General features: G+C 49.0%; 1 protein-coding gene across 1 annotated transcript in view; it reads left to right on the top strand.

Annotated features, from left to right (window-relative positions):
- The window catches only part of PLXNC1 (plexin C1), a gene marked incomplete at both ends in the record, with an annotated part of 173,198 nt that overhangs the window by 132,293 nt on the left and 18,239 nt on the right, over positions 1 to 22,666 (top strand). Inside the window, 3 exons of the mRNA XM_080705775.1 lie at positions 3,514 to 3,660; positions 18,092 to 18,269; positions 20,987 to 21,090. Of these exons, the coding sequence (XP_080561901.1) occupies positions 3,514 to 3,660; positions 18,092 to 18,269; positions 20,987 to 21,090 (429 nt within the window). The remainder of the gene's footprint in view (positions 1 to 3,513; positions 3,661 to 18,091; positions 18,270 to 20,986; positions 21,091 to 22,666) is intronic.

Here is a 22,666-nt window from a genome sequence, read left to right as displayed (position 1 = left end):
AGGGGTGTGGCCATTGGCTTTCAATTCCTTTCCAGCTCTGTTTAATGGAATTGTGGGATTCCTACTCTGAGCTCTCAAGGGCTACTCTTGGGCAGGCAGAAAAGGGCTGATTACTTTGAAAGTCTGGGCGCCAAGCCCAAGCCGCCCTCTTGAGCACAGTATTCTGGATCAAGATGTCCCCAGGCTGACTTCTGAGTGTGTAGAGTGCTCGGTGTTGAGTGGGCAGCTCGGCCCCTGAGCAAGTGGCATCCGGCCAGTTGGTAGTACTTTCACTTTGGGTGGAACAGTTTCCTCTGGTGTGGAGGGCCTGGGAGCCCTGCCCAGGTGGCCAGAGCGTGCGGACTCTGGCTGCCCTGGTCCTGCTCCCTCCCTGGCCCACAGATGCTGACCAGGCAGCATTATCTCCCCAGCTTCCAGGTAACTCTCCTTCCTGGACTCCAAGGCCTGGTAGGGAAATGGTGATGATGAAGATAAAGATAAACATCTGCCATTTATTGGATGTGCCAGACAGATGTGGAAAGCTGTGCTCACTTTTTCTTTTCTTTCTTTCTTTTGTTTGGGTGGGGGAGAGAATACTGGGGGTTGGGCTCAGGCATTCTATCTCCAAGCTACCCATTTTATTTTTTTGTTTTGAAACAGGGTCTCACTAGGTTGCTGAAAGTCTCTCTTAAGTTGCTGAGGCTGTTCTTGAGCTTGCAATCCTCCTGTCTCAGCCTCCCAAGTGCTGGGATTACAGGCATCCACCAGCATGCCTGGCTGTACCTTTTTTTAATTTAAGTGCCCTTCATCGTTCTATGAGGCAAGTGCCTTTATGACCATTTTGCATATAGGGGATTGAGGTGCACAGAAGACCTGGACCCTCCTCAGGTCCCACTGCTGGTGTAGGACAGCACCAGGGTCTGGGAGCTCTGGGCCACCCCACTGTATCAAGTTGGCCTGGTTTGTCAAGTTTCCTGAGTGCAGCAGCCCCTGGAGAAGAGGGTCATGGTCATGTCCTCAGCAGTTGCGACTTGCCTGGCCAAGACACACACACACACACACACACACACACACACAATTTGAAAACTACAGTTGCCCAGGCTTTCTCTCCAGAGATCCCAGCTGAGGTCTGCTGGGGGCCCAGGCATCTGAATTTTTAATGAGAGCCCCCAGAGATTCTGGTGATGATTAGCCAGGGTTAGAAAGTTGGGTGTAAGCAGCAATGTAAGACCAGCTGGCACCGTCTCAGTCTAGCTATACTCTGGAGAATTCTAGAGAGCCCTGACTAGAGGCCCAAGTTAGTAGCTGTCCATAGAGCCCAGAAGAGCCCCCTTGGCCCGCACCCTCCCCTGCGGGCACGCCGAGCACCTCCCTGGGCATGCGACCCTGTCTCTCAAGGGTGCTGGAGGAAGAGAGATGTAGGACTTTAGGTTTGTGGTCAGGACCTGACCCGTGGCGGTGGAGGGAAAGAGCAGAGAGTGGTGAGTTTTTGAATCACTAAATAAAGGAAGTTTCCCTTGAGAAGTAACCGTCATGTTCCAGTTCCACTGGGCTCCCCATCTTGGAAGTTTTCGAACATTCCACCTCTTCTCTGCACTGAAGAAGAGACTCCAGGGCGTATCAGGAGGAGGGAGAGAAGGGATGAAGGGCGCCCAGGGGAGAGTGGGACCTTCGAGGTGGCAGAGGGGGCAGGAGGACGCCCTGGGGCTAGGGAGGGCAACTGCGCTTGCAGTGAGTATAAAGGGAGGGCTGGGGTGGGGGGAGATCCCAGGAGACTTCAAAGAGCTCACAGGTAACTTACCTGTTCAAGGGAAGCAGGTGAGAGCCCCGATGGAGTCCTCTTTTGAAAGCCAGGCACGCTGGCTACAAAGCTTGACTTTGTAAACTGACGCTTCCAAGCCCTTCATCTTCACTGAGGCACGCTGACTTCCCCGCCCGGCTCAGTTCCCCCTCCCGCACGCATCGGACTCACGTCTGTGGATGGCCGAGGGCTGATTTAGCAAATACTCTATGGCTGACCCAGGGCCACGTGCCCTGGGAGGATGGGGGAGCAGAACCCACAGCCTCCCGCTCCAGCTGCTCAGAGTCCTTCCAAAAAGATCCTGGCTACAGGTTTGAGGAGTTTCTTCAGTAAGAGCAGAAGCAGCCCCTCATCCAGGAAGAAGTGCACAGGGCTGAAGTTTGTAGACAGAAGCAACCTGAGTGTTTGGGCAAGGCCTCAGCAGAAGCGACTTGGCCATGGTCCAGGGAACGGACTACTCCCGACGACCTCTGTGGCCTAGCGCCAGCAAAGGTGCTGCGTGGGGCCGCGTGGGTGTCTGGGAACCACCAGGGCCAGGCCTGACTCATAGGGAGGAGACGAGGCCGCAACAGCTTCACGGAGGTCGCTTCCCTTATGAAAACTTGTGGACACCAAAAAGTACCTTCCTTGATGAATATATAAATGTTCTAAATGCGCACGTTTGTAATCCCAGTACTGAGGCTGTGGCAGGAGGATCGTGGGTTCGTGGCCAGCCTCAGCTGCTTAGTGAGGCTCTCCACAACCTAGTGAGACCCTGTTTCAAAATAAAGAATAAAAAAATAGGGCTGGGGGTGTAACTCGGAGGTAGAATGCCCCTGGGCTCAATTCCCCAGTACCACAAAAAATAAAAATAAAAATAAAAAATAAATAATAAATGTTCTTACATTCATCCTTGCTACCATTTTTCCTCCAGTACTTGGGATTGAAGCCAGAGACCTTCTACATTTCAGCTACGCCCCTCCACCCCAGCCTTTTTTATTTTTTATTTTAAAACAAAGGCTTGCTAGGTTACCATATACTAGTCTCTAACCTGCAGTCCTCCTGCCTCGGTCTCCCAAGTACTGGAATTAACAGGCGTGTGCCACCGCTCACAATCCTTGCTACCATTTTTAAAATGTTCTTTAGTTTTGCTTTGCTAAGAACAATTAAATAGTAAGCCGGGCGTGGTGGCACACGCTCGTAATCTCAGCGCTTGGGAGTCTGAGACAGGAGGATCGCACAGGTTCGAAGCCAGCCTCAGCTACTTAGTGAGGCTCTCGGCAACTTAGTGAGACTCTGTTTACAAATAAAATATAAAATAGGTCTGGGAGTATAGCCCTGAGGTAGAAAGCCCCTGGGTTCTACCCTTAGTACCACCAAAAAACAAAAATAATAATAAATAGGAATGTAAACAAAGGTTAAATTGACTACATCTACATCTCCCAACACTAGTCCACTGCAGAGCACTGGTCCCCATGTTATAAACGAGACACAAATGAGCAGTTCTGTGTGTGCAGCGGGCAGAGCTGTGGAGGTGCGTTCGCGGGTAGAGGGGGCGGGTTTTTTTTTTTTTTTTGAGTTCTGCTCCCAATCCCAAGTACAGAAGTATGTATTTTCTTGGGAATTTCATATTGATTGTTAGAAAACATTGCCTCCTGCCTCCTGACATACTGCCATAAACTGAAATTCTAATTCTTTGGAAAGTACAGGAGCTTCCGCGGAAAACTAACTGTCGCTTTTGTGTCTTTGCCAAGGAAACTGTTGGAGAGCCCTTCTATTTGCTGGTGACGACTCTGAACCAGAAAATCAACAAGGGTCCCGTGGACGTTATCACGTGCAAAGCACTGTACACCCTTAATGAAGACTGGCTGCTGTGGCAGGTTCCTGAATTCAGTACTGTGGTAAGTTTGCCATAAAGCACCTCACCCAAACTCTGTTAAGTAAAGCCCTGGCTAGGGATTAAAGAGTGGGTGTGGGAGGCATCACTCAAAATGAACCCACATCCTTCCTACTGCGGAAGGCCTCATACGTTTAGTTAATTAAAAGCAGTGGTTGATAAAATATTAACACGTGCTCACATAATAGATTTTAATTACTGGGATTGGGGGAGAAAGCATTGCAATGATGCCTGGGGTACTCATCAATTTCCAAAGATTTTAATATCAGGATTGCTTATAGCTTTCAGCATCGTCAAAGGAAATGCAAAGTACTCCCTACTCAGCACTTATAATTGCAATCAGAATCTCTCAAATGGCTCTGCTCCGGGAAGACAATGTGTGAAGATATATTTCAACCAAATTGAGGCCGTCTTATTTTAGAACGATAACACAAGACAGATCCCACTGCATTCCCCATGCAACACGACGTCCTTACTTTATTTTCATGGATTAGTTACAAATGTTTGGTGTCACGCACTTAATGTACTGTGATCTCATAGATATTTTTAGAGGAGCACTGTAAATCACTACAGGAAGATAACCGCCTGCCTGCTGGAGGGCTTCACCCATCAGAGGACTTCCTTTTAACCCATTCCCATCCCGCCCACCTGCTCTCCTTCCTACATAAAGAGAGACCAATCTGGGGGCATGCTCAGGAATTTCAGAGAGGGAGCCCTGTATGGAAATTATCTCCAGAATTGCTTAGGAATAACAGAAGCTTTTCCGTGAATGCAGTCTTGGAGAAGAGATTGCTGTGCTGTGGTTTGATTTTTAGTTTTATGGAGGCTCTGCTTCTTCACCATCTTGTTAGTGGAGACGGAGGAAGAGACTCTGGTAGGGTTCGGGGATTGCTCACTAAGGAGCTCCGGCTCCTGTGGCTTTGCTCTGGATGGCGAGTCGTGCAATGTCATCCTGGAAGAATTCGCTCCCTAATTGGAGAAGGCACCGCATGGCTGTGGGCCCTGTAATGCGTCTGTATGTCCTCTGGCTGGTGAACAGGCCGTAGATAAGCTGTTCCCAGTCCTCCATCCTGCTAGATGTAGCTCTTAAAAGATGGCATTGCACTCAGTTGCTGTCTCGGCTCTGGGAAGCTATGCTGAAAGTCTCTTTGCATCCGAGAAGCAGTACCGTGGTTCTCAAACCTTAGTACATATCACACTCACCCCAAGAACTTGCTAGGCGGCACCCCAGAGTCTCTGCCTCAGTGGGTCTGGCCCAGGAAGTTGCCTGCTTGCTGGCCTGCCTGCCTTCAGATTGGACTCAGGGGCATTCTACCACTGAGCTGCATCCCCTCTTTTGTTTATTTTGAAAAAGAGCCTAAGTTAGCACATGCTTCCCTTGAACCTGCGGTCTTTCTCCCAATCTCCCAACTGCTGGGCTCACAGGGGGAAGGTGCATTTCTAATTTCTAAATGTGCTCCCTGACTGTGGGCTGCTGCTTGGGAACTGCTAGTATAGGGGTTGAGAGCATGGCTGTTGGTCCTAACCTACATTTGATGTCTTTACTCTAAAACACTTTTAGAAGCTCCAAGAGGTACCTGCTATAGTTTGGATAGAGCTTGTTTCCCTGAAACTCACGTTGAAATTTAATTGCCAACATAGGGTATTGAGAGCTGCGTGCGCCTTTAAAAGTTAACTAGCACCCGGCATGATGGCACTGGCCTGTAATTTCAATACTTGGGAGGCTGAGGCAGGAGGATTGCGGGTTTGAAGCCAGCCTCAGCAACGTAGGGAGATCCTTGGCAACTGAGCAAGACTGTCTCAAAATAAAAAAGGACAGGCGTGGAGATGTAGGTCGGAGGTTGAATGCCCCTAGTTAATTCCCTAGTAGACTCTTCCAAAGGAAAGTTGGCTAGGCCGTGGGCACTTTGGGGCGTGCACCCAGCCTCACCCAGGGATGAATGAGACCCTCCTGGGGGTGGGTCCGTAGTAGCTCCTTGGGCCACTGTCTTGCCTCCTCTATCACCATGTGGTCACTTTTTCCTTCACCTGTCAAATGTGCCCAGAGCAGTGAAGCCAGGAGATGCTGTTCCCCCTCTTGTTGCCGAACTGTGAGGTAAATCAGCCTCTTTCCTTTATAAACCACACAGCCTCGGGTGAGGCCGGCATTTTGTTATAACAACAGAGAAATAGACTAAGACAGTCCCCAAAGAGAAGTGTTTCAAGTGAACAGAGGTCGGGGGAATCCGGTACTATTTCAGTTTCATGAAAACCCTGAGTCCTGGGAGGAAGGAGAAGGAAGGAGGGGGACCAGGGGGGAAGAAGTCAGATGCCCGAAGCAATTTTTGAGGTTTGAGTTCTTTTTAATGCTTTACATCTGAGCGCTTTTTCTCCCTTTCATTTTGAAACATTATTTATTTCACAGTCAATTAAGACCATGTGTTTCTGATTTGTTAGCACTCAACTCATCATCAAAATGTTACTTGATGTTGAAGAAATTCATGTTGAACTCTTGAAATTTTTCCCCCCTCGTAGACCCTGGGGAAAAGGCAGATGGAAAATTGCATCTTCATGTCTTTCTTTTCAACTTTGGATTTGCCCGGTGGGGAGAGTTCAGAGCAGAGAGAGGGTGGGCCACTCTTTTCCAGGGGCCTTGCCTTTAGGAATGATTTTTTAATGCCTTTTATTGGACTTGTCCCGACCTCCCTTTCATGGTGGATAATTATACTAGAAGCGCGAGAGGAGGCACAGGATCCGGTCTAAGCGTGTGTGACAAAATGTTAGCAGAAGGTCAATATAAAAAATTTAAGGTTTTTCATTTCCTTTCTGGCAAGTTCCCCCAGCCTGAACCATTGTATTTCTAATTTTCTTCCTTCCCCTCCTCCTCCTTTTTCTCACTTCACTGCCCCCCCCCCCCCGCGCCCCGCCCCACCTCCCAGGCTATACACACAGTGGTTTTAAAGTCTTGCTTTGCTAAATTTGCCTGAGGTGGTTTATGTAATTGAAAACCAAAGTGAACAAACTTGATTCCGTGTGTGTGTGTGTGTGTGTGTGTGTGTGTGTGTGTGTGAATTCTTTCAAGGAAAGGAGAGTCAGGGGCCTGGTGCCAGGGCCGGGGCATGTTTGAGAAAAGCGCCCCCCCCCGCCCCCATTCTCCTGTTCAACTCCATGCTCAGAAACACCGCACCTTGAACAACAACCTGAAAGTTAGGCTTCACACTTCTAAAATTAGAATGTGTTCTCCCTGAGGTGTGGGGTGTTTTCTGGAACATAAAGACATCCTGCCAATTTCTTAAACACGAAACTATTATACTAGCTGGGTGCGGTGGTGCCTATCTGTCATCCCATCCCAGTACTTGGGAGGCTGAGACAGGAGCATTGCAGGTTCAAGGCCAGTCTCAGCAACTTAGTAATACCCCCAGAAACTTAACAAGATCCTGTTCAGGGTTAGGGCTATAGCCCAGAGGTAGAATGCCCCTGGATTCAATCCCCAGTACATAAAAAAAAAAAAAAAGTACAGAAATCATTATACTAACAAATGGGCTCTGGAAGTCATGCTTTGTGTCTTGAATCTTGGGAGGAAAACTGTCTTTTCTTAATTGAAGAAGAGCCCCATAAAACCACTTCCTCCTGTACCGGAAGCAAGCAGCCCTCCAGGTGCCCGCTGGCATTCAGTGAGGCAGCCGGTCCTAACATCAGCTTCCTGCTCAGCACTAGCCTAAGGGGAGGCTTGCCTGCACAGGACCCTGGTCTTTCTCTACTGTCCAGGAATTCAGATTTAATAACCACAAGAGGAGTAAGTCCTGTGGCTCTGCGGATTGCCTCCCATTGCAGAACCATAGGACTCCTGGATGCTGTTGCTGGCGCATCTTGGGCTCCTTACTGCCCACATCAGAGCACAGTTTCAGTGCAGAGCGCCCGAGGCTTCGGAGGAGATGGTAAAAGCTTGAGGATTTCAGTTCCAGGAAATTGTATCACATGGGAGAAGGGACACTTGCCTCACTTTCAAGTAAGAGATGAGAAAAACTAATAACTCGTAGCAGGCGTGCTGAATTAGCAAGAGAAGGTTGACTTGTAATCAAAGTTAAGCGAGAAATGGTTTTTTGAACTCTTAAACCCAGGAAATGAGCTTGCCAATCTGCTGTATCAGAGAGGAGATAGCATCTTGGCACCCTGGCAAACAGTGTTCCGACAAACATATTATTGCGCTCATTCTCATATCTATAAGAAAGTCTTTAAGATTATTAGAAATTCTTGACAAAGCATGGGTACCCGCCTGCAGAAATGTTAATGCCCCCATTATGATCGATGGAAGGTTTATGCCGGCCCACACCAGTCTTGTCTTTCTCCCTAGTGTTTACCGTTTGGGGACCATCATGTTTAATAAACTATCTCATATATAAAAGCCCTGGCCACCTCGCGCAGGACTGGCTCATCTGTGTACCTCTGAACAGTCCTCTCCCTACCTCTTCCCAGCTCCTTCTGTACCATTTAGTTTGTCCTTGCTGAAGATCCATTATCCCCATAATTAAACAACCCACTGTCCCGATTAAGTCATTCTCTGTTACTTCAATTACATCCCATTGTTCATTAAATCCTGATGTTTGCACTTCAGCAATCTTGTTTTTAATACTCCTAGCATTTGTGGAGAAACAGTGAAGTTAATTAACAATTCTTGAGATTTTTTTTTCTTTTTCTTTCTACCATAGTGCAAATCATTTCCATTATGACTTGCAATAATACCGAAACTATTACCAACTTCATAGTTAGTGTTCTGAGCTTCCTGATCAAAGAGTGAAACCATTTTTTATAATCATGTTAGGTAAGTCATTCCCTCGTTGATGGCAAGCCATGGAAAATGAAAAATTAACTTTAAATAAGTGCTCTAAATGGCTTTCCTCTTCGTAGTCTTTCTTCTCACGCCTATAATCTGGGAATTAGAAAATAATTTAGTTATCTACGTGCAAAAGTATTTAATTTTCTTCTCTAAGGCTCAAATGTGACTCTATTATTGCATTGTTAGAATCCTTACTTATATTTGTACCCTCCTGACAATGGAAAAATGAAGATTCATCTTTTTGGCACTGTCGAAGTCGGTCTTCCACCAGAAGATACTGTAATCTACAGCAGGGCTCAGCAGATGACGGCCCATGGGCCAGATGTGGCCCCTGATTAATTGTATAAATAAAGCTTTATTAGAACACAGCCATGCCAACCACTTCTTTATGCTCGATGTTTGCTTTTCCTGCCATGGTGGCAGAGCTGAGTAGTGGCATCAGAGGCCAGATGAGCCCTCTGAGCTTTTACCATCGACTATCCAGCCCTTTGCAAAAAGTTGGCAGGCACTTAACCTGGGCTTCCCATGATAGAAAAAAAGAGCTGGAATCTTCCCTCCCACCCACCTAAAAGGACTCGGCCTTCTTATGCTCCTGCTGGGGTCACAGCAGTGGTAATGACTTGCCACTCTCCACACGCCCAACACTCATGGGGGTTGCTGTTCCCCCCATACCTCCCCACAGCGGTGAAAATATTGAAAGCAATTATTTTGAGCTGAATCAAACAATTCTGCTCCCTTTATTCGAGGATAGACCAATTTTAGCAAGTATAGAGAACATCGGTGAAAGTTAGATTTGAAGAATTTTTCTCTCCAGCTTCAAAATGGAATGAGTCAGGCATAATGGTGCACACTTGTAATCCCAGCATTTGGGAGGCTGAGACAGGAGGATTGCGGTTCCATCACAGCCTCAGCTACTTAGTGAGCCCCTCTGCAACTCAGTGAGACCCTATTTCAAAATAAAGAATAAAAAATAGGACTGGAGGTGTAGCTCAGAGGTAGAATGCCCATTGGTTTCATCCCCAGTACTGCAAAAAAAAAAAAAAAAAAAAAAAGGAAAGGGTCCCCTTACACTTGCCTCTGCCCCCTATTATGATGTTAGGGGAACACGAGTCCATGGTCCAGGCAGCTCTGGGGGTGCATCTTTGATGAGGAAAGGGAAGAACGTGGCTAAGGATGGAGGCCAGGCAGGCACAGCATTCAGGGGCTCTCCCATAGGTGCCAGCCTGGAAGAGCTTCCCGCTTTTTTGAGTTTGGTATGAGAACCAGACTCTTCTCTTGACTTTCATTTGGCCCTTGAATGAAATTAGAAATATATTTTATAGGTTTTACTTAATGAAAGCAATTATTGCTCAAAGACCTTTTACAGCCAAGTTGCTGGTTTGTAATAAATTCTTTGACAGTTACTTTCTGGGTGTCATGGGCAGGCCGGCAAGGACGCAGCGCCATCCCTCCCCTTACTAACCAAGACTATGGTCCTGGAGCCTGCTTGTCCTCCTGGGGAAGGGCCCCGCCCTGCCTCCATTCATCCCCAGCCCACTGCGGCCTTTTCTCTGCCTCTTCAGCACCTGAAGCTGCCTGTTGTGTGAGGGACACGGGTGACCCAGGACAGTGGCTGAAGGCAAGGAGGTGGTGTTATAAATATTGTGGAGCTGGGCGTGGTGGCACATGCTTGTAATCCCAGCATTTGGGAGGCTGAGACAAGAGGATTGTGGTTCAAGGACAGTCTCGGGTACTTAGTGAGGCCCTTTACAACTCAGTGAGACCCTGTTTCAAAAAAAGAATTAAAAAATAGGGCTGGAGGTGTAGCTCGGAGGTAGAATGCCCCTGGGTTCCATCCCCAGTATCGCAAAAAAAAAAAAAAAAAAAAAAAAAAAAAAAAAAGTGTTATAGCCAGATGTGGTGGCGATGCTTATAAACCCAGTACTTGGGAGGCTGAGATAGGAGGATCGCCAGTTCTTGGCCAGCCTCAGCTATTCAGTGAGGCCCTCCACAACTTAGTGAGACCCTGTTTCAAAATAAAGAATAAAAAAGATAGAGTTGTGGTATAGTTCTGAGGGAGAATGCCCCTGGGTTCACTCCCCAGTATTGAAAAAAAAAAAAGTTATGTATAATTCTGTATGTGGGCATTCATGACCAACAGCTCATAATATCCTGCTGGACAGATGTAGACCCGCAATGACAGTGATAACCCTGAACAGCTACCTAAAAGAGACTGCTTTGGGACATGCTGCAAAAGGACCAGACCCTTCCAGTGTTCTGAGCTGGGCATTTTCCGGATGGTCTTGCTCTTCTAAGAACACTCCTCGGTGACAGGCCTGGTGCCCAGATCACTAGGGTGCAGCCCAGTCACACAGAACAGACCTGGGGTGCCTGAGGCTCGAGCCACAGAGAAGCTGGCTTCTCTCCCAGGGGAAGCTCTGGGGTGGGCCTCGCTGGGTGGCTGGTGCCTCTGCTCGGGGACGTCCTCTGGTCCCCAGGCTCCTGGGCGTGGCCCTCAGGTTGCCCCCTGGTCCTTCCACATTCCACAGCAGGACCCAAGCAGACAGATGGGCACCAGCTGTCATTTAAGGAAGTTTCCCAGGGCTGCCACATGGCACATCCATTAATGTCATTGGCCAGAGATTGGTCACACAGCCACAGCCAGCTTCAGAGACTAGGAAGTGATCGTGAGCTCGGCAGATGTGTCCACGGTGTCACCTGGCCCCGGGGTCTGGGAGGCTCGGTGCTGGGCCAGGGTCCGCAGCCTCAGCCCCCAGGTCCTGGGTATCTGCCAGGTCCTGTGTGTCCAGCCTGTGTCCTTGGTAGCTCTGCTAAGAGGCCCGGGCAGAGTGGGCCTGGCCGCCCACGGGGGCTGAGCCCTGGCTGGGCCTCTAGACTTCGCAGTTAAGAGTCTGGATGGGTCGTACTCCCCCACCCCCACCAGCTGTGTGATCTTGGACAAGTTTCTAAACCCCTCTGCCTCAGTTTCTCCATCTGTTAAATGAGGCTAATAATAGGGCCCACTTCATTAGAATGGTGAGGATTAGATGAAATTAGCAAATTCATTCCCAGTATGTGAGACCTGTTCAGTAAGTCCTGGCAGTGATTATGAGAAACCTAGAGCTCGATTCTCTTTTTGACCTTTTTTTTTTTAAGCTTTTATTTTTTTGGTCCTATAAAGAGTACAGAGCTTCTCTCCCAGAAAGCAGGTGGTGGCGTGGGGGAGGCAGCCCTGGCCTAGAGGTCTCGCCCAACCTGCCACCCAGAGAAAGCATGGTTCTTTCTCTGGTGGCCCGAGTTAAAGATTGACGCTTGCTGCTCGCCAGTCTAATTAAGACTGGCAGCCAAGTGTCCGCATGTCCAGAGGCTTTTCTCATACTGCAGCTCCAACGCCCCCTCCTCCAGACAGCCTTGCCTGAGCTCCTTCCCTTTGAATATCCCCTCCAAGATAGAGGCCTTGGCTCTAGGATCCCAAAGCCCTCCATCTGTCCCTGCCATATTTGGGCTGATCTTAGGGTTGGCTGTGTCCATCCCATGGCTCTAGACTGTGAGGACCTCTCAGACAGGATGAATCCCAGGATATGCTTGGGACCATTTGGAATTCCCTGTACACAATAGGTACAAAATAAATGGGTGTCTACGAATGCACTTATCTACCTCAGCATTGAAAGTGAGTCCTGGTGGTTCGGTACATTCAGCTGTAAGAAAATAGGACTCACGGTGCCCATTGCATCTTAGAGCAAAGTCCAAAGGTAAGCCGCTCCGAGACTTGTCTGCATGATCAGCAGGTTGGAGCCTGGGTCACCCTCTGCGTCCCTCCTTGCCCTGTCCTCCTACTCATAAGAAGGCTGCCACAGCCCCGAGCACCACTCACCCCTTGTATTAGGGTTGAAAACCTTTCGTGCATCCTTGGCCAGAACTTGGTCATGTGACCAGCCCCTCATGGAGGAGGAGAAGGGAGTTACCACCATGGTGCTTCCTAACCTAGCTGGGCCCCTGCTGTGGGCACTTGGCTTCTGGTAGCAGAGGATGAGGGGTGACAGTTAGCTGGACAACCAACCCTATGTGTTACCTCTTCTCTGCTGACAGCCATGTCAAGGAAGCAGGGAGATCCTCGCAGTTTCCCTGAACAGAGAGGCCTATTTCTGGGGGAAAGACCAGCGTATGTTTTAGAGCACTTTAGCCTGTTATGGAAAGCCTGTTATTGAAAATCAGTCACTGTCCTGTAGATTTAGACTGTGCTATTTTCATAAAGCAGTCTCATGTTTTGCAAGGCAGAATCAGCTGGTTGTAATTCCTGTAATCCCAGTATTTGGAAAGCTGTAATCCCAGTGGTGCATGCTGTAATCCCAGTATTTGGGAGACTGAAACAGGAGGCTGGCCCGTTCAAAGTCAGCCTCAGAAATTTAGTGAGACCCTATTTCAAAATAAAGAATAAAAATAGGGCTAGAGTGTAGGTCAGAGGTAGAATGACCCTGGGCTCAATCTCCAGTCCTGAAAAAAAAATTTATATATATATACACACACACATACATATATATTTTTACATATATAAATTACATATGTGATATGTAAATTAAATATATAATATATAAAATATAATGTATACACATGAAATACATAAAAATAACTATATATTTATTTAAATATGTGTGTGTGTGTATATATATATATGGATGGGGTAGCTCAGAAGTAGAATGCCCCTGGGTTCAATCCCAGTAACGAACACACGCGTGTGCAGTTTACCAAGAGTTTATTTAAGTATATGGTATATGCTATGGAGTTAGAGTGCCTAGTTCTCTGCTGGGTGACCTTGTGTAACTTACTTAACCTTTCTTCACATCAGTTTCTCATCTACAATGTGAGAATAATAACCAATACTACTAATAAACACGAGTACACACTCACAGCACCTAACACAGCGCTTGGGAGTAAGCGCTCCTTAGTTCGCGTTACCCCTGTCATTATTTAATGAGCCTGTCACTCCATCAAGAGGGAAACAATGAGAATTTTAAGGCTAGAGAAGTTAGGGGATTGCCCACACTCCCGAGGCCGGGAAGAAGCAGAGGCTGGGCCCGTCTGGGTGGTCCTTGGTGGACCGTCCTGGCCCGCCTGCCCTACCAGGAATTCTCTGTGAGCGCTTAGCGAGGCCACAGAGAGCACTGCTGGTTGAGCATTGCTTCCCAGGTGTCTCCCACGTGCACTCGGTGCATGACCTGAGCACAAGAACTGTATCTTACACTTTCTCCTACCCTGCAGCCTCCAACACCAAGGTGGACTAGGGAGGACTCCAGTGTAGTGGGGTGTGTGTGTGTGTGTGTGTGTGTGTGATTGTGACTAGGGTTTGAAGCCAGGGGCATTTCTCCCTCTGTGCTAGAGCCCCAGCCCTGTTCTATTTTTAGTTTGAAAAAGGTTCTTGCTGAGTTGCTGAGCCTGGCCTCAAACCTGTAATCCTCCTGTGTCAGGCTCCCAAGTACCGGGATGACAGGTGTGTGGCTCCACCCCCAGCGGTGCAGTGGGCTCTGGTGGGAGGAGTTGGGGACAGCTGCCCCTTCCGGGGGGGGGGGGGGGGGGGCTCGGGGCGGGGTGGCTAAGGCAGCCCTGCCAGTGGCCCCCATGCAGAGGCACAGCCGCTCCAGCCCCAGGAGGGAGGCCCAGGGTGGGCTTTCCAGCCCAGCGGGAAGTGGAGGTGCTGGGAGGCAGGCAGGCCTGGAGCCTCCTGCGCTTCCGATTTAGGAAACTGCTGCTTGAGCACTAGGTGTTAGCAGCATAAAAAATGAACGCAAATCAATTTGTGTCTGGCTTTACTCTCACAATTCCCCGTGGACGCCGTAAAATGCCGTTTTACCTCTTTTCCACCCATCTAGCTGTGGAGGCAGCGGGAGATTTACATTATTTTACATCCAGTTAAGGGTTTTTTTTTCCCCCTTTCGGGTATGTTTTTAAGAACATTTATTGCCTATAAAGAGGTGTTTTTGTTAAAGACAATAGTGCCCTTCAGGTAGTAAGAGAATGTTATTTCACAAATACCTATAAAAGTATTACCCGAGCTGGGATCACAGGGGCTCTGACTGAAGGTGCCTGTGTTCATCGGTGCCTCAGAAGCCCCTGTGACAAAGCTTCCCGCAGTCACGCCCGCCACGAGGAGAGGCCGCTGGTGGGGAAACGCGCAGTCAAGGCTGTGGACACGGCCCCAGGCCCGGCGTCTGCCCCCCCCCGCACCCCCAGCCCATGTGCGCTGGGCTCCAGCTGGGACTCTGCCAACTGCCCTCAGACCAGGCTCCTGCCTGGGCTGCAGCTGGGCAAGGAGGAGTGGGTGACGGTGACAGGGAGCCATGGTCTGTGGAGGGTTTTGGTGCCAACCCTGCAGTTGGGAGCATCAGGCTTTGATTCCTGGCTTTGCCACTTACCTGTGTCCCTGGGACTGATGACTTGGTCCCTCTGTGTCTTGTTTCCCTCACTCTTAAGTGGGGCTGGTGCTAATCCTAGATCCTCCTTCACCAGGATGCTGGGAGGATGTGAAGAGGTACGGAGCTGGGGTGCATCTCTATGGTGGAGTGTGTGCTTTGCCTAGGGAAGGCCCTGGGTTCAGTTTTTAGCGCTGAAACCTTAATATCATTTGGTAATTTGGGGCTCGGAGCTGGGGTGCATCTCTATGGTGGAGTGTGTGCTTTGCCTAGGGAAGGCCCTGGGTTCAGTTCTTAGCGCTGAAACCTTAATATCATTTGGTAATTTGGGGCTCCAGAGGCCTGAGTAAATGTCCCAAGGTGGGGGAAAGGACCCAGGGATGAGGCTTCACCATATTGGATCCTTCTAGACAGTCTGGCTGGTTCTATCCTCACTCAGCTTCTCCCCGGCTTCTCCTAGCTGGCTTTTGTTTGCTTTTTGTCTGGGAACAGAGAGGCATCTGAACCCGTGCTGGTCGGAGCACAGTTGTTCTCCGAGCACAGATAAGAGCCACTCCAGCTGAGGTGGAGGCATCTGGGCCACACTGAGAGCACTGGTCAAGCCTGGAGTTCAGACACCACTGGCTCAGAGTCTTGTCATGCGGTCAGGACCGGACCAAGCTTACTGTTAGTAATTATAAGCAGAATTGTAGGGGCAAAGTTTAAAGGCATCTGTCTTAGTCCTTTGTGGCTGATTAAGCAACATACCATTAGCTGGGTGGTTTATAAACAACAGCAGTGTATCTTTCACAGTTCTATAGACTGAGAAGGCAAGATGGAGGTGGGGTCAGATGGAGTGTCTGGTGAGGGGCCCCCTCCCCAGAAATGGCACCTTCTCTCTATCTCTGGCAGCCCCTCAGAATTAGCTGCAGGGCTCTTACTGACTCCCGAGGCTCCTGAAAGATAGGACTCAGGGACCACTGAGGTGGACACAAGCTGTGGGATGCTAGGGTTTCCCAGGGCATGTCTCCTCTCTGATGTGCTGAGGTCTCCATGCTTGTCCCCCCGCCCCATTCCTGTTGAATCCTAACCCCAGGGTGATGGTGCCTTTGATTAAGGCAAGAGAGCAAAGACCTTAATAAGAGGATTAGTGCCCTCAAACAAGAGTCCTAAGAGAGCTGCTGTGCCCTGGCCCTGGAGGCATGGGGGAGTCAAGGACCTTGCTTCAGGGACACTGCTGCCAAAGAAGACCTGCCCCCAGAACCGCCCAGAGGCCCAGAGGCCTCATATCTGGATCTGTGACCTCATATCTCCCACGAGCACATCAGCCACTCTGCACCACATGGTTAATTTGATTCGTTATCACTGGATCCTCGAGTCAATTGCTGTTAGTCCCACTTCGTGAGGAAAAACTGAGGTGCCCAGAGCTTACCCAGCCGGTTAGTGGAGGGCCGAGAGCTTACCCAGCCGGTTAGTGGAGGGCCGAGAGCTTACCCAGCCGGTTAGTGGAGGGCCGAGAGCTTACCCAGCCGGTTAGTGGAGGGCCGAGAGCTTACCCAGCCGGTGAGAGCTTACCCAGCCGGTTAGTGGAGGGCCGAGAGCTTACCCAGCCGGTTAGTGGAGGGCCCAGAGCTTACCCAGCCGGTTAGTGGAGGGCCGAGAGCTTACCCAGCCAGTGAGAGCTTACCCAGCCAGTTAGTGGAGGGCCGAGAGCTTACCCAGCCGGTTAGTGGAGGGCCGAGAGCTTACCCAGCCGGTTAGTGGAGGGCCGAGAGCTTACCCAGCCGGTTAGTGGAGGGTCGAGAGCTTACCTAGCTGGTTAGTGGGGGGCCGAGAGCTTGCCCAGCTGGTTAGTGGGGGGCCGAGAGATTTCCCAGCTGGTTAGTGCAGGGCCGAGAGGTTACCGGCTGGTTAGTGGTGGGCTAAGGTTACAGTTGGGGATTAAAGCAAGCCTCGTTCTCCTGCTGGCTCAACCTGCTCGCTTTGACAGACACCGAGCACACAGTCCGAGTCCTGCTGGTCAGGGTGGGCTCAGTCCCTATTTCCAAGGGAAAGCACACTAATACACTATAGCAATAATAATTGTATTGGCTTATTAGGTTATTACTATTATCAATACCGCAAATTACTTCCCAGAGGCATTTAAGTCATTTCATTTAATCCCCATCATGATGCTCAAAGGGGCAGGTACTACCACACGGATCTTTAAGTTGAGGTAATCCCAAGGATGCCAATTCTCCATATTATCTGTGGGTTTACTTCTTAACATTCCCATTACTTGATAATTATACATTCATTAAGCCAGGCTCAAAAACACAAAATCAGTGTGCGTGTCACACCAAACCCAAGTCCCTCCGACTGGGTGATCGGCAGGTGCCTGAGAACCAGAACCATGTTCCGCTATTACCAAATGCTCTCAGCTCCTCCCTCAATCAGTATCCCCAAAGGATCTGGTGTAGGTAAGACTTGGTGCTTTCAGATCTGCGTGTTTGTGCGTAGACACAGTAAACCTGAGCTTGCTTTCAGATTTGTTTTGAAATATTCCCTCGCTGCGTGTTTTCACACATCCACGGAGGCCTTCCTTCCCCCACTAGTTTGATTCCGAGGTTTTGCTGCATGAGGAGGATGTTAACTGACAAACGTTAAGTAATAGCACTGAGATGTAATTAATGCAAGAATAATAGTGCAGGGTGGGGATCTCAGGATCTTAATGAGGGCTCGGAAACGTCTGACTGAAGGTGTCGGAAGCAGGAGGGGGGGAGACATGAACGTTACCATAATTAATGCTGCATATTAAAAAGTGACCTCTTCAGTGTGATCGATACGGGGACCTCGTAACCTTTCCTGTCACCTGGAACTTCACTTCTGGGACTCTGTGGTTCTGCTAATAAAAAAGATAATCACCAGACTGCCCTCATTTAGTGTGGAACCCTTCCAATTCCTTTTTTTTTTTTTTTGAGGATGAGATTAGAAATCACCATTTTTAGAATATTTACATGTATATATATTTTCCTCTCAGATATATTTATTCAATGCTTGCTCTGTAATGAGGGCTTTAACTTTCTGTTTTCCTTTCCATTATCCCTGAAAAGAATGGATTATGGAGAAAAGATTAAAGTAGTATAATGCGATACGGTGTTTGCTAATGTGCTGTCAGAGGTATTAGTAGGACTCGCCAACGTTTGTGTCTTTTATGAATGCCTCTCAGATTGCAATTATCTAATCGACGTGGGATCCTGTTTGTATTCTTGCAGGCGTTAAATGTCGTCTTTGAAAAAATCCCAGAAAACGAGAGCGCGGATGTCTGTCGGAATATATCAGTCAATGTTCTTGACTGTGATACCATAGGCCAAGCCAAAGAAAAGATTTTCCAAGCATTCTTGAGCAAAAATGGCTCTCCGTATGGACTTCAGCTCAACGAAATCGGTCTTGGTAAGGCTACCCAGGAGATACTTTGTCCTAATCCTTGATGAGGCCCCTCCCTGGTCAGCAGCTTCCGCTTGGCAAAGTTTCCAGGTCTCAGGCTGCCCCCAGAGGGCGTATCTAAGGCCGAAGGACTACTTTGCGCTCTCAGCAGCATCCTGACTCCTCTTAGGAAGCACAATCTTCCCAAGATGCCATTTTTAAAAAAAATATTATGTTTGTAAGTCAGATGCATGAGATTGCTGACCCCGAGACCGAACGGAATCACCTTGCATCAAGAAGTACAAAGAGGTGTAAACCCCGTGCCCTCCTTGCGTGTCGCACTTCACGTTGGCATTTGATGTGTTTGTTGTGATACTGAGCGCGTCATTAGCGGTGGCTCTGCCGCCGAGTGTTAACTCCAGCATGCTGGAAAGGTCATCTTCCTCCCGCTAATCACGTCCTGCATTAAGTATCTTCTCCGTCCTCCCCCCACGTGGAGCGGCATCTGCTCGGAATTCATTTTCGGGCTTTCTTGGTATACTGCAAAGGAGAGCATATGCGTGAGCAAGCTAACAGGGCTCCACTTCGCTCAAATGTTCATCAACATTTTAAAGTTGAGCTCCGCACAGGCCTCCCAGGAGACTGCTGTGGGATTTTATAGCAGATAATGGGACGGGAGAGAAGAGTAAAATCGTGGCAGTGACAGCGTAACAAGGTTCATCTCCCCTCCACGCGGAGTCGTGGGCCTCCGCTAAGCAGGCAATTGAAATCCTCCCCCTCCCGTCAGGCCTGCTACAGGCCGTTGAGAAAGGCCTCCAGGCAGGGTCTGGGAACTTGAGCGATATCCTGCAAATGCACAGCAACCACGTTATGACCTGCTTCAGAGAAAGCAGGGCACTGGGTACCTTTCTCCACCTCTTTGCCGTTTCCTTCCGTGGGATGTGCTGCCGGGCAGCTGGAAGACAATTTAACTTACTTGGTTAGATATAGAGTCAAGGGGCAGCCCCAGCCAGGAAACCAGGACCTGACCCGCCATCGACAGCCTCACCTTGAACATATAGCTTATAAATCTGTGGCTCTGACCACAGATGACTTGGGCGCACCCAGCCCGACAGCCACAGGGAAAACGGCCCAGCAGCCCCGGTCCTTTCATGGATGAGCTGACAGCGGTGTCTTCATGCTTTTCCTGGGCTTGTGACAACTGGGTGTCCCTCTCCTCCTGACATAGGAAATCAGAACAAGCACGTGGCATTACACGGCTGCTGGTAAATGGACGCAGCCTATCAGCCACGCCCTACTTATCTGTGTCTGCTAATCTTCCAAACTACTTCTGAGACTGGACTCAGGAAACTAAGGCAAAGTCTTAGAAAAACAGCCATAAGCTGCATTGAAATTCAACCCCAGAAGCAGCTGGGCTTAGACCTCTTTTAATAGAGGCTCACAAAGCCAGGAGTTGTGGCGCGTGCTTTTAATCCCAGTGCTTGGGAGGCCAAAACAGGATTTCAGGTTCAAGACCAGCCTTACCAACTTAGTGAGACTCTCGGCAACCTAGTAAGACCCTGCTTCAAAAAAAATAAAAAAATTAAAAAAATAAAAAACCAAAAAGCTGGGTATGGTGGTGCATACTTGTAATCCCAGTACTTGGGAGGCTGAGATAGGAGAATCTGGGTTCGCAGTCAGCCTTAGCTTCTTAGTGAGGCCCTCTGCAACTTAGTGAGACCCTATTTCAAAATAAAAAATTAAAAATAGGGCTGGGGGTTTAGCTCAGAGGTAGAATGCCCCTTTGTAATCAGTGAGACCCAGTACCACAAAAAAAGAAAAAAAAAATTTTAAAGGACTGGGAGTATAGCTCAGAGATAGAATGCCCCCAGGGTCGAATCCCCAGTAACTAACACACACACACACACACACACACACACACACACACACACACCATACACACACACATACACAGTTTTAAGGCTCACCAGCTCAGATGCCCAAAGGGGCAGGAAGTATATAAAGAAAAGAGAATGTCATATCCAGGATACTAGAAAATGGTAGTCCTGGCTTAATTGGGAAAAGATTCACCATCTAAGAGGCAGAGCCAGCTGGCTTTCTCTGAGGGTGGCCTAGAAAGGCTCCAGGGTTGGTATTACCAGATTTTTAAAATGAGAAATCAGGAGTCCAAAATTTTTTGGTACAGCTTCCTATTCTTTAAATGTCGGTACGCGCGTCTTAACTCTTAAAACACTGTAGATTCAAGAAAACACACATCTGTGGCCACACCCTGACCCTAGGGCGGAAGCTGTTGACCCTGCAGGGGAGTTTGTAGCCCGTCTGTAGCCCTGGGTGGGCTAAGCACCCTGGCGCCTCCCCTGCAAGGACCTGCAGAGAGGGCTCCCATTGCACCTCGGTCAGTGGGACGCGTGCGCACACACTTGTGAGTCCTGGGATGCTTCTGAAGCGCTCAGTCCCTTGGAAGATGTGTGATTTTGTCTTCAGCGGCTTCACTTCCCCTCTTAGCGTTGGCCTGAAGGCAGCAGGGAAAGGCGATCTGAAATGTTGGGGCCCTGTACGCAAACCAGGTCGAAACAGCTCAGGCTCCCAGTCTGGCTGATGTATCTCCATACCTCCCCACAAAGCCTCACCATTTCCTTCAACTTTTATTTATTTATAACATTAGTGAAAGTTCAGGGTAGCATTTAAAAATTTTCATGGCAATTTTACAAGGAAACAAAATGTGCCTCTCCCCCCTTTTCTAGAGCTTCAAGTGGGCACACGACAGAAAGAACTTTTGGATATTGACAGTTCCTCTGTGATTCTTGAAGATGGGATAACCAAGCTGAATACCATTGGCCACTACGAGGTAAGAACAGGACTTAACCTCCACATCTCCTTCCTCATTCCCAATCCCTGTTGGATTGGGTCATCTCTAGTATAGGTAACTTCTTGGAAAAAAAAAAAAAAAAAAAGAGCCAGGCATGGTGGCACATGCTTATAATCCCAGCATCTGGGAGGCTAAGATAGGAGGATCGTGGTTCGTGGCCAGCCTCAGCTACTTAGTGAGGTCCTTTGCAATCAGTGTGACCCTGTTTCAAAATAAAAGCTGGCTATGGCATTATTCGCTTGTAATCTCGGTGCTTGGGAGGCTGAGACAGGAGGATTGCACAGGTTCAAAGCCAGCCTCGACTACTTAGTGAGGCTCTCAGCAACTTAGTGAGACCCTGTTTCCAAATAAAGTATAAAATAGGTCTGGAAGTATAGCCCAGAGGTAGAAAAGCCCCTGGGTTCCACCCCCAGTACCACCAATATATGAATAAATGCATAAAAATGCATAAAAAATGCATAAATAAACAAAGCTGGGGTATATCTCAGAGGTAGAATGCCCCTGAGTTCCATCCCCAGTATCGCAAAAAAGCAAAACAAAACAAAAAACAGACTCCCTCCTGTTTTCTGGCCTGGTATGCGGAGTCTGCAGAACACTACTGGTCTCAGGGGCAGCACTCCTCTTTGGCTGGCCATTCATGAGTCCAGGAGTTGCTGATGCTCGTGGGGTACTTGGCACCATTCGCCTCAGAAGTCCTCCTTTTCCATCCTGCCTGATCACTTCATCATGCAGTTCAGATCAGAAGCCCCAGCAGGATGACGTGGTCTGGCCTTGCAGTGTCCTAGGAGAGCCGTGCAGAGTTAACACACACGCCTCGGCCATTGATGCTAATCAGAGCCTCTGGAAGTCCTAAGCCTCGATCCCGGAGTGGTGGCACACACCTGTAATCCCAGAGACTCAGAAGGCTGAAGCAGGAGGATAAAAGTTTGAGGCCAGCCTAGGCAATTGAGTGAGACAGTGTTTCAAAATGAAAATTAAAAAAAAAAAAAGTCCACAGTGTACAGTGTTCACTAGACTTTTTCACCTACCTTTTGTGTAGGTTCCTTGTTTTGAAAGAACTTCCAACTATCCTGTTTCTTTGGACTGTCCAGCCATGCTTCCTTTAGCCCCTTGACCTCTATGCGGGGTGAATGCTGAGGTTGGTGGAGGGTGCGTGTGACTTCTCAGAGCCCGGCAGGAGGCAGGCAAGGCTCCCCGGCACGCTGGGATGCCGGGATTTGTTCAGCTGTGTTATCCAAATCTTTGTTGAACATCCGTTACACGCTGAGAGCTGGGTTTGCGTGGGAGAGGAGCAAAGACCAGGTCCCTGTCCTCACAGGGCCTGCAGCCCCAGGGAGCAGATGGAGCCGCAACATTGAAAGAACCAGTTATGACGTGTTGGGCTGTGGCCTGGAGCATCCGAGGCTTCCTGGAGGAAGCTGTGACCGAGTTGAGACCTAGGTCAAGGAGAACCGGGCCAGGCTGAGGGAGCGTGCCAGCACGTCCCGCAGAGAAGGGTGAATGCACGTGTTCAACAGACAACTTTTAGGCAGACCCAAACTTAAGGAGGAGCCTG

The sequence above is a fragment of the Muscardinus avellanarius genome (assembly GCF_963383645.1).
Source record: "Muscardinus avellanarius genome assembly, chromosome: 11".
NCBI lineage: Eukaryota > Metazoa > Chordata > Mammalia > Rodentia > Gliridae > Muscardinus > Muscardinus avellanarius.
The sequence above is the reverse complement of the archived record's forward strand: the minus strand, read 5'-3'. Positions and strand labels throughout refer to the sequence as shown.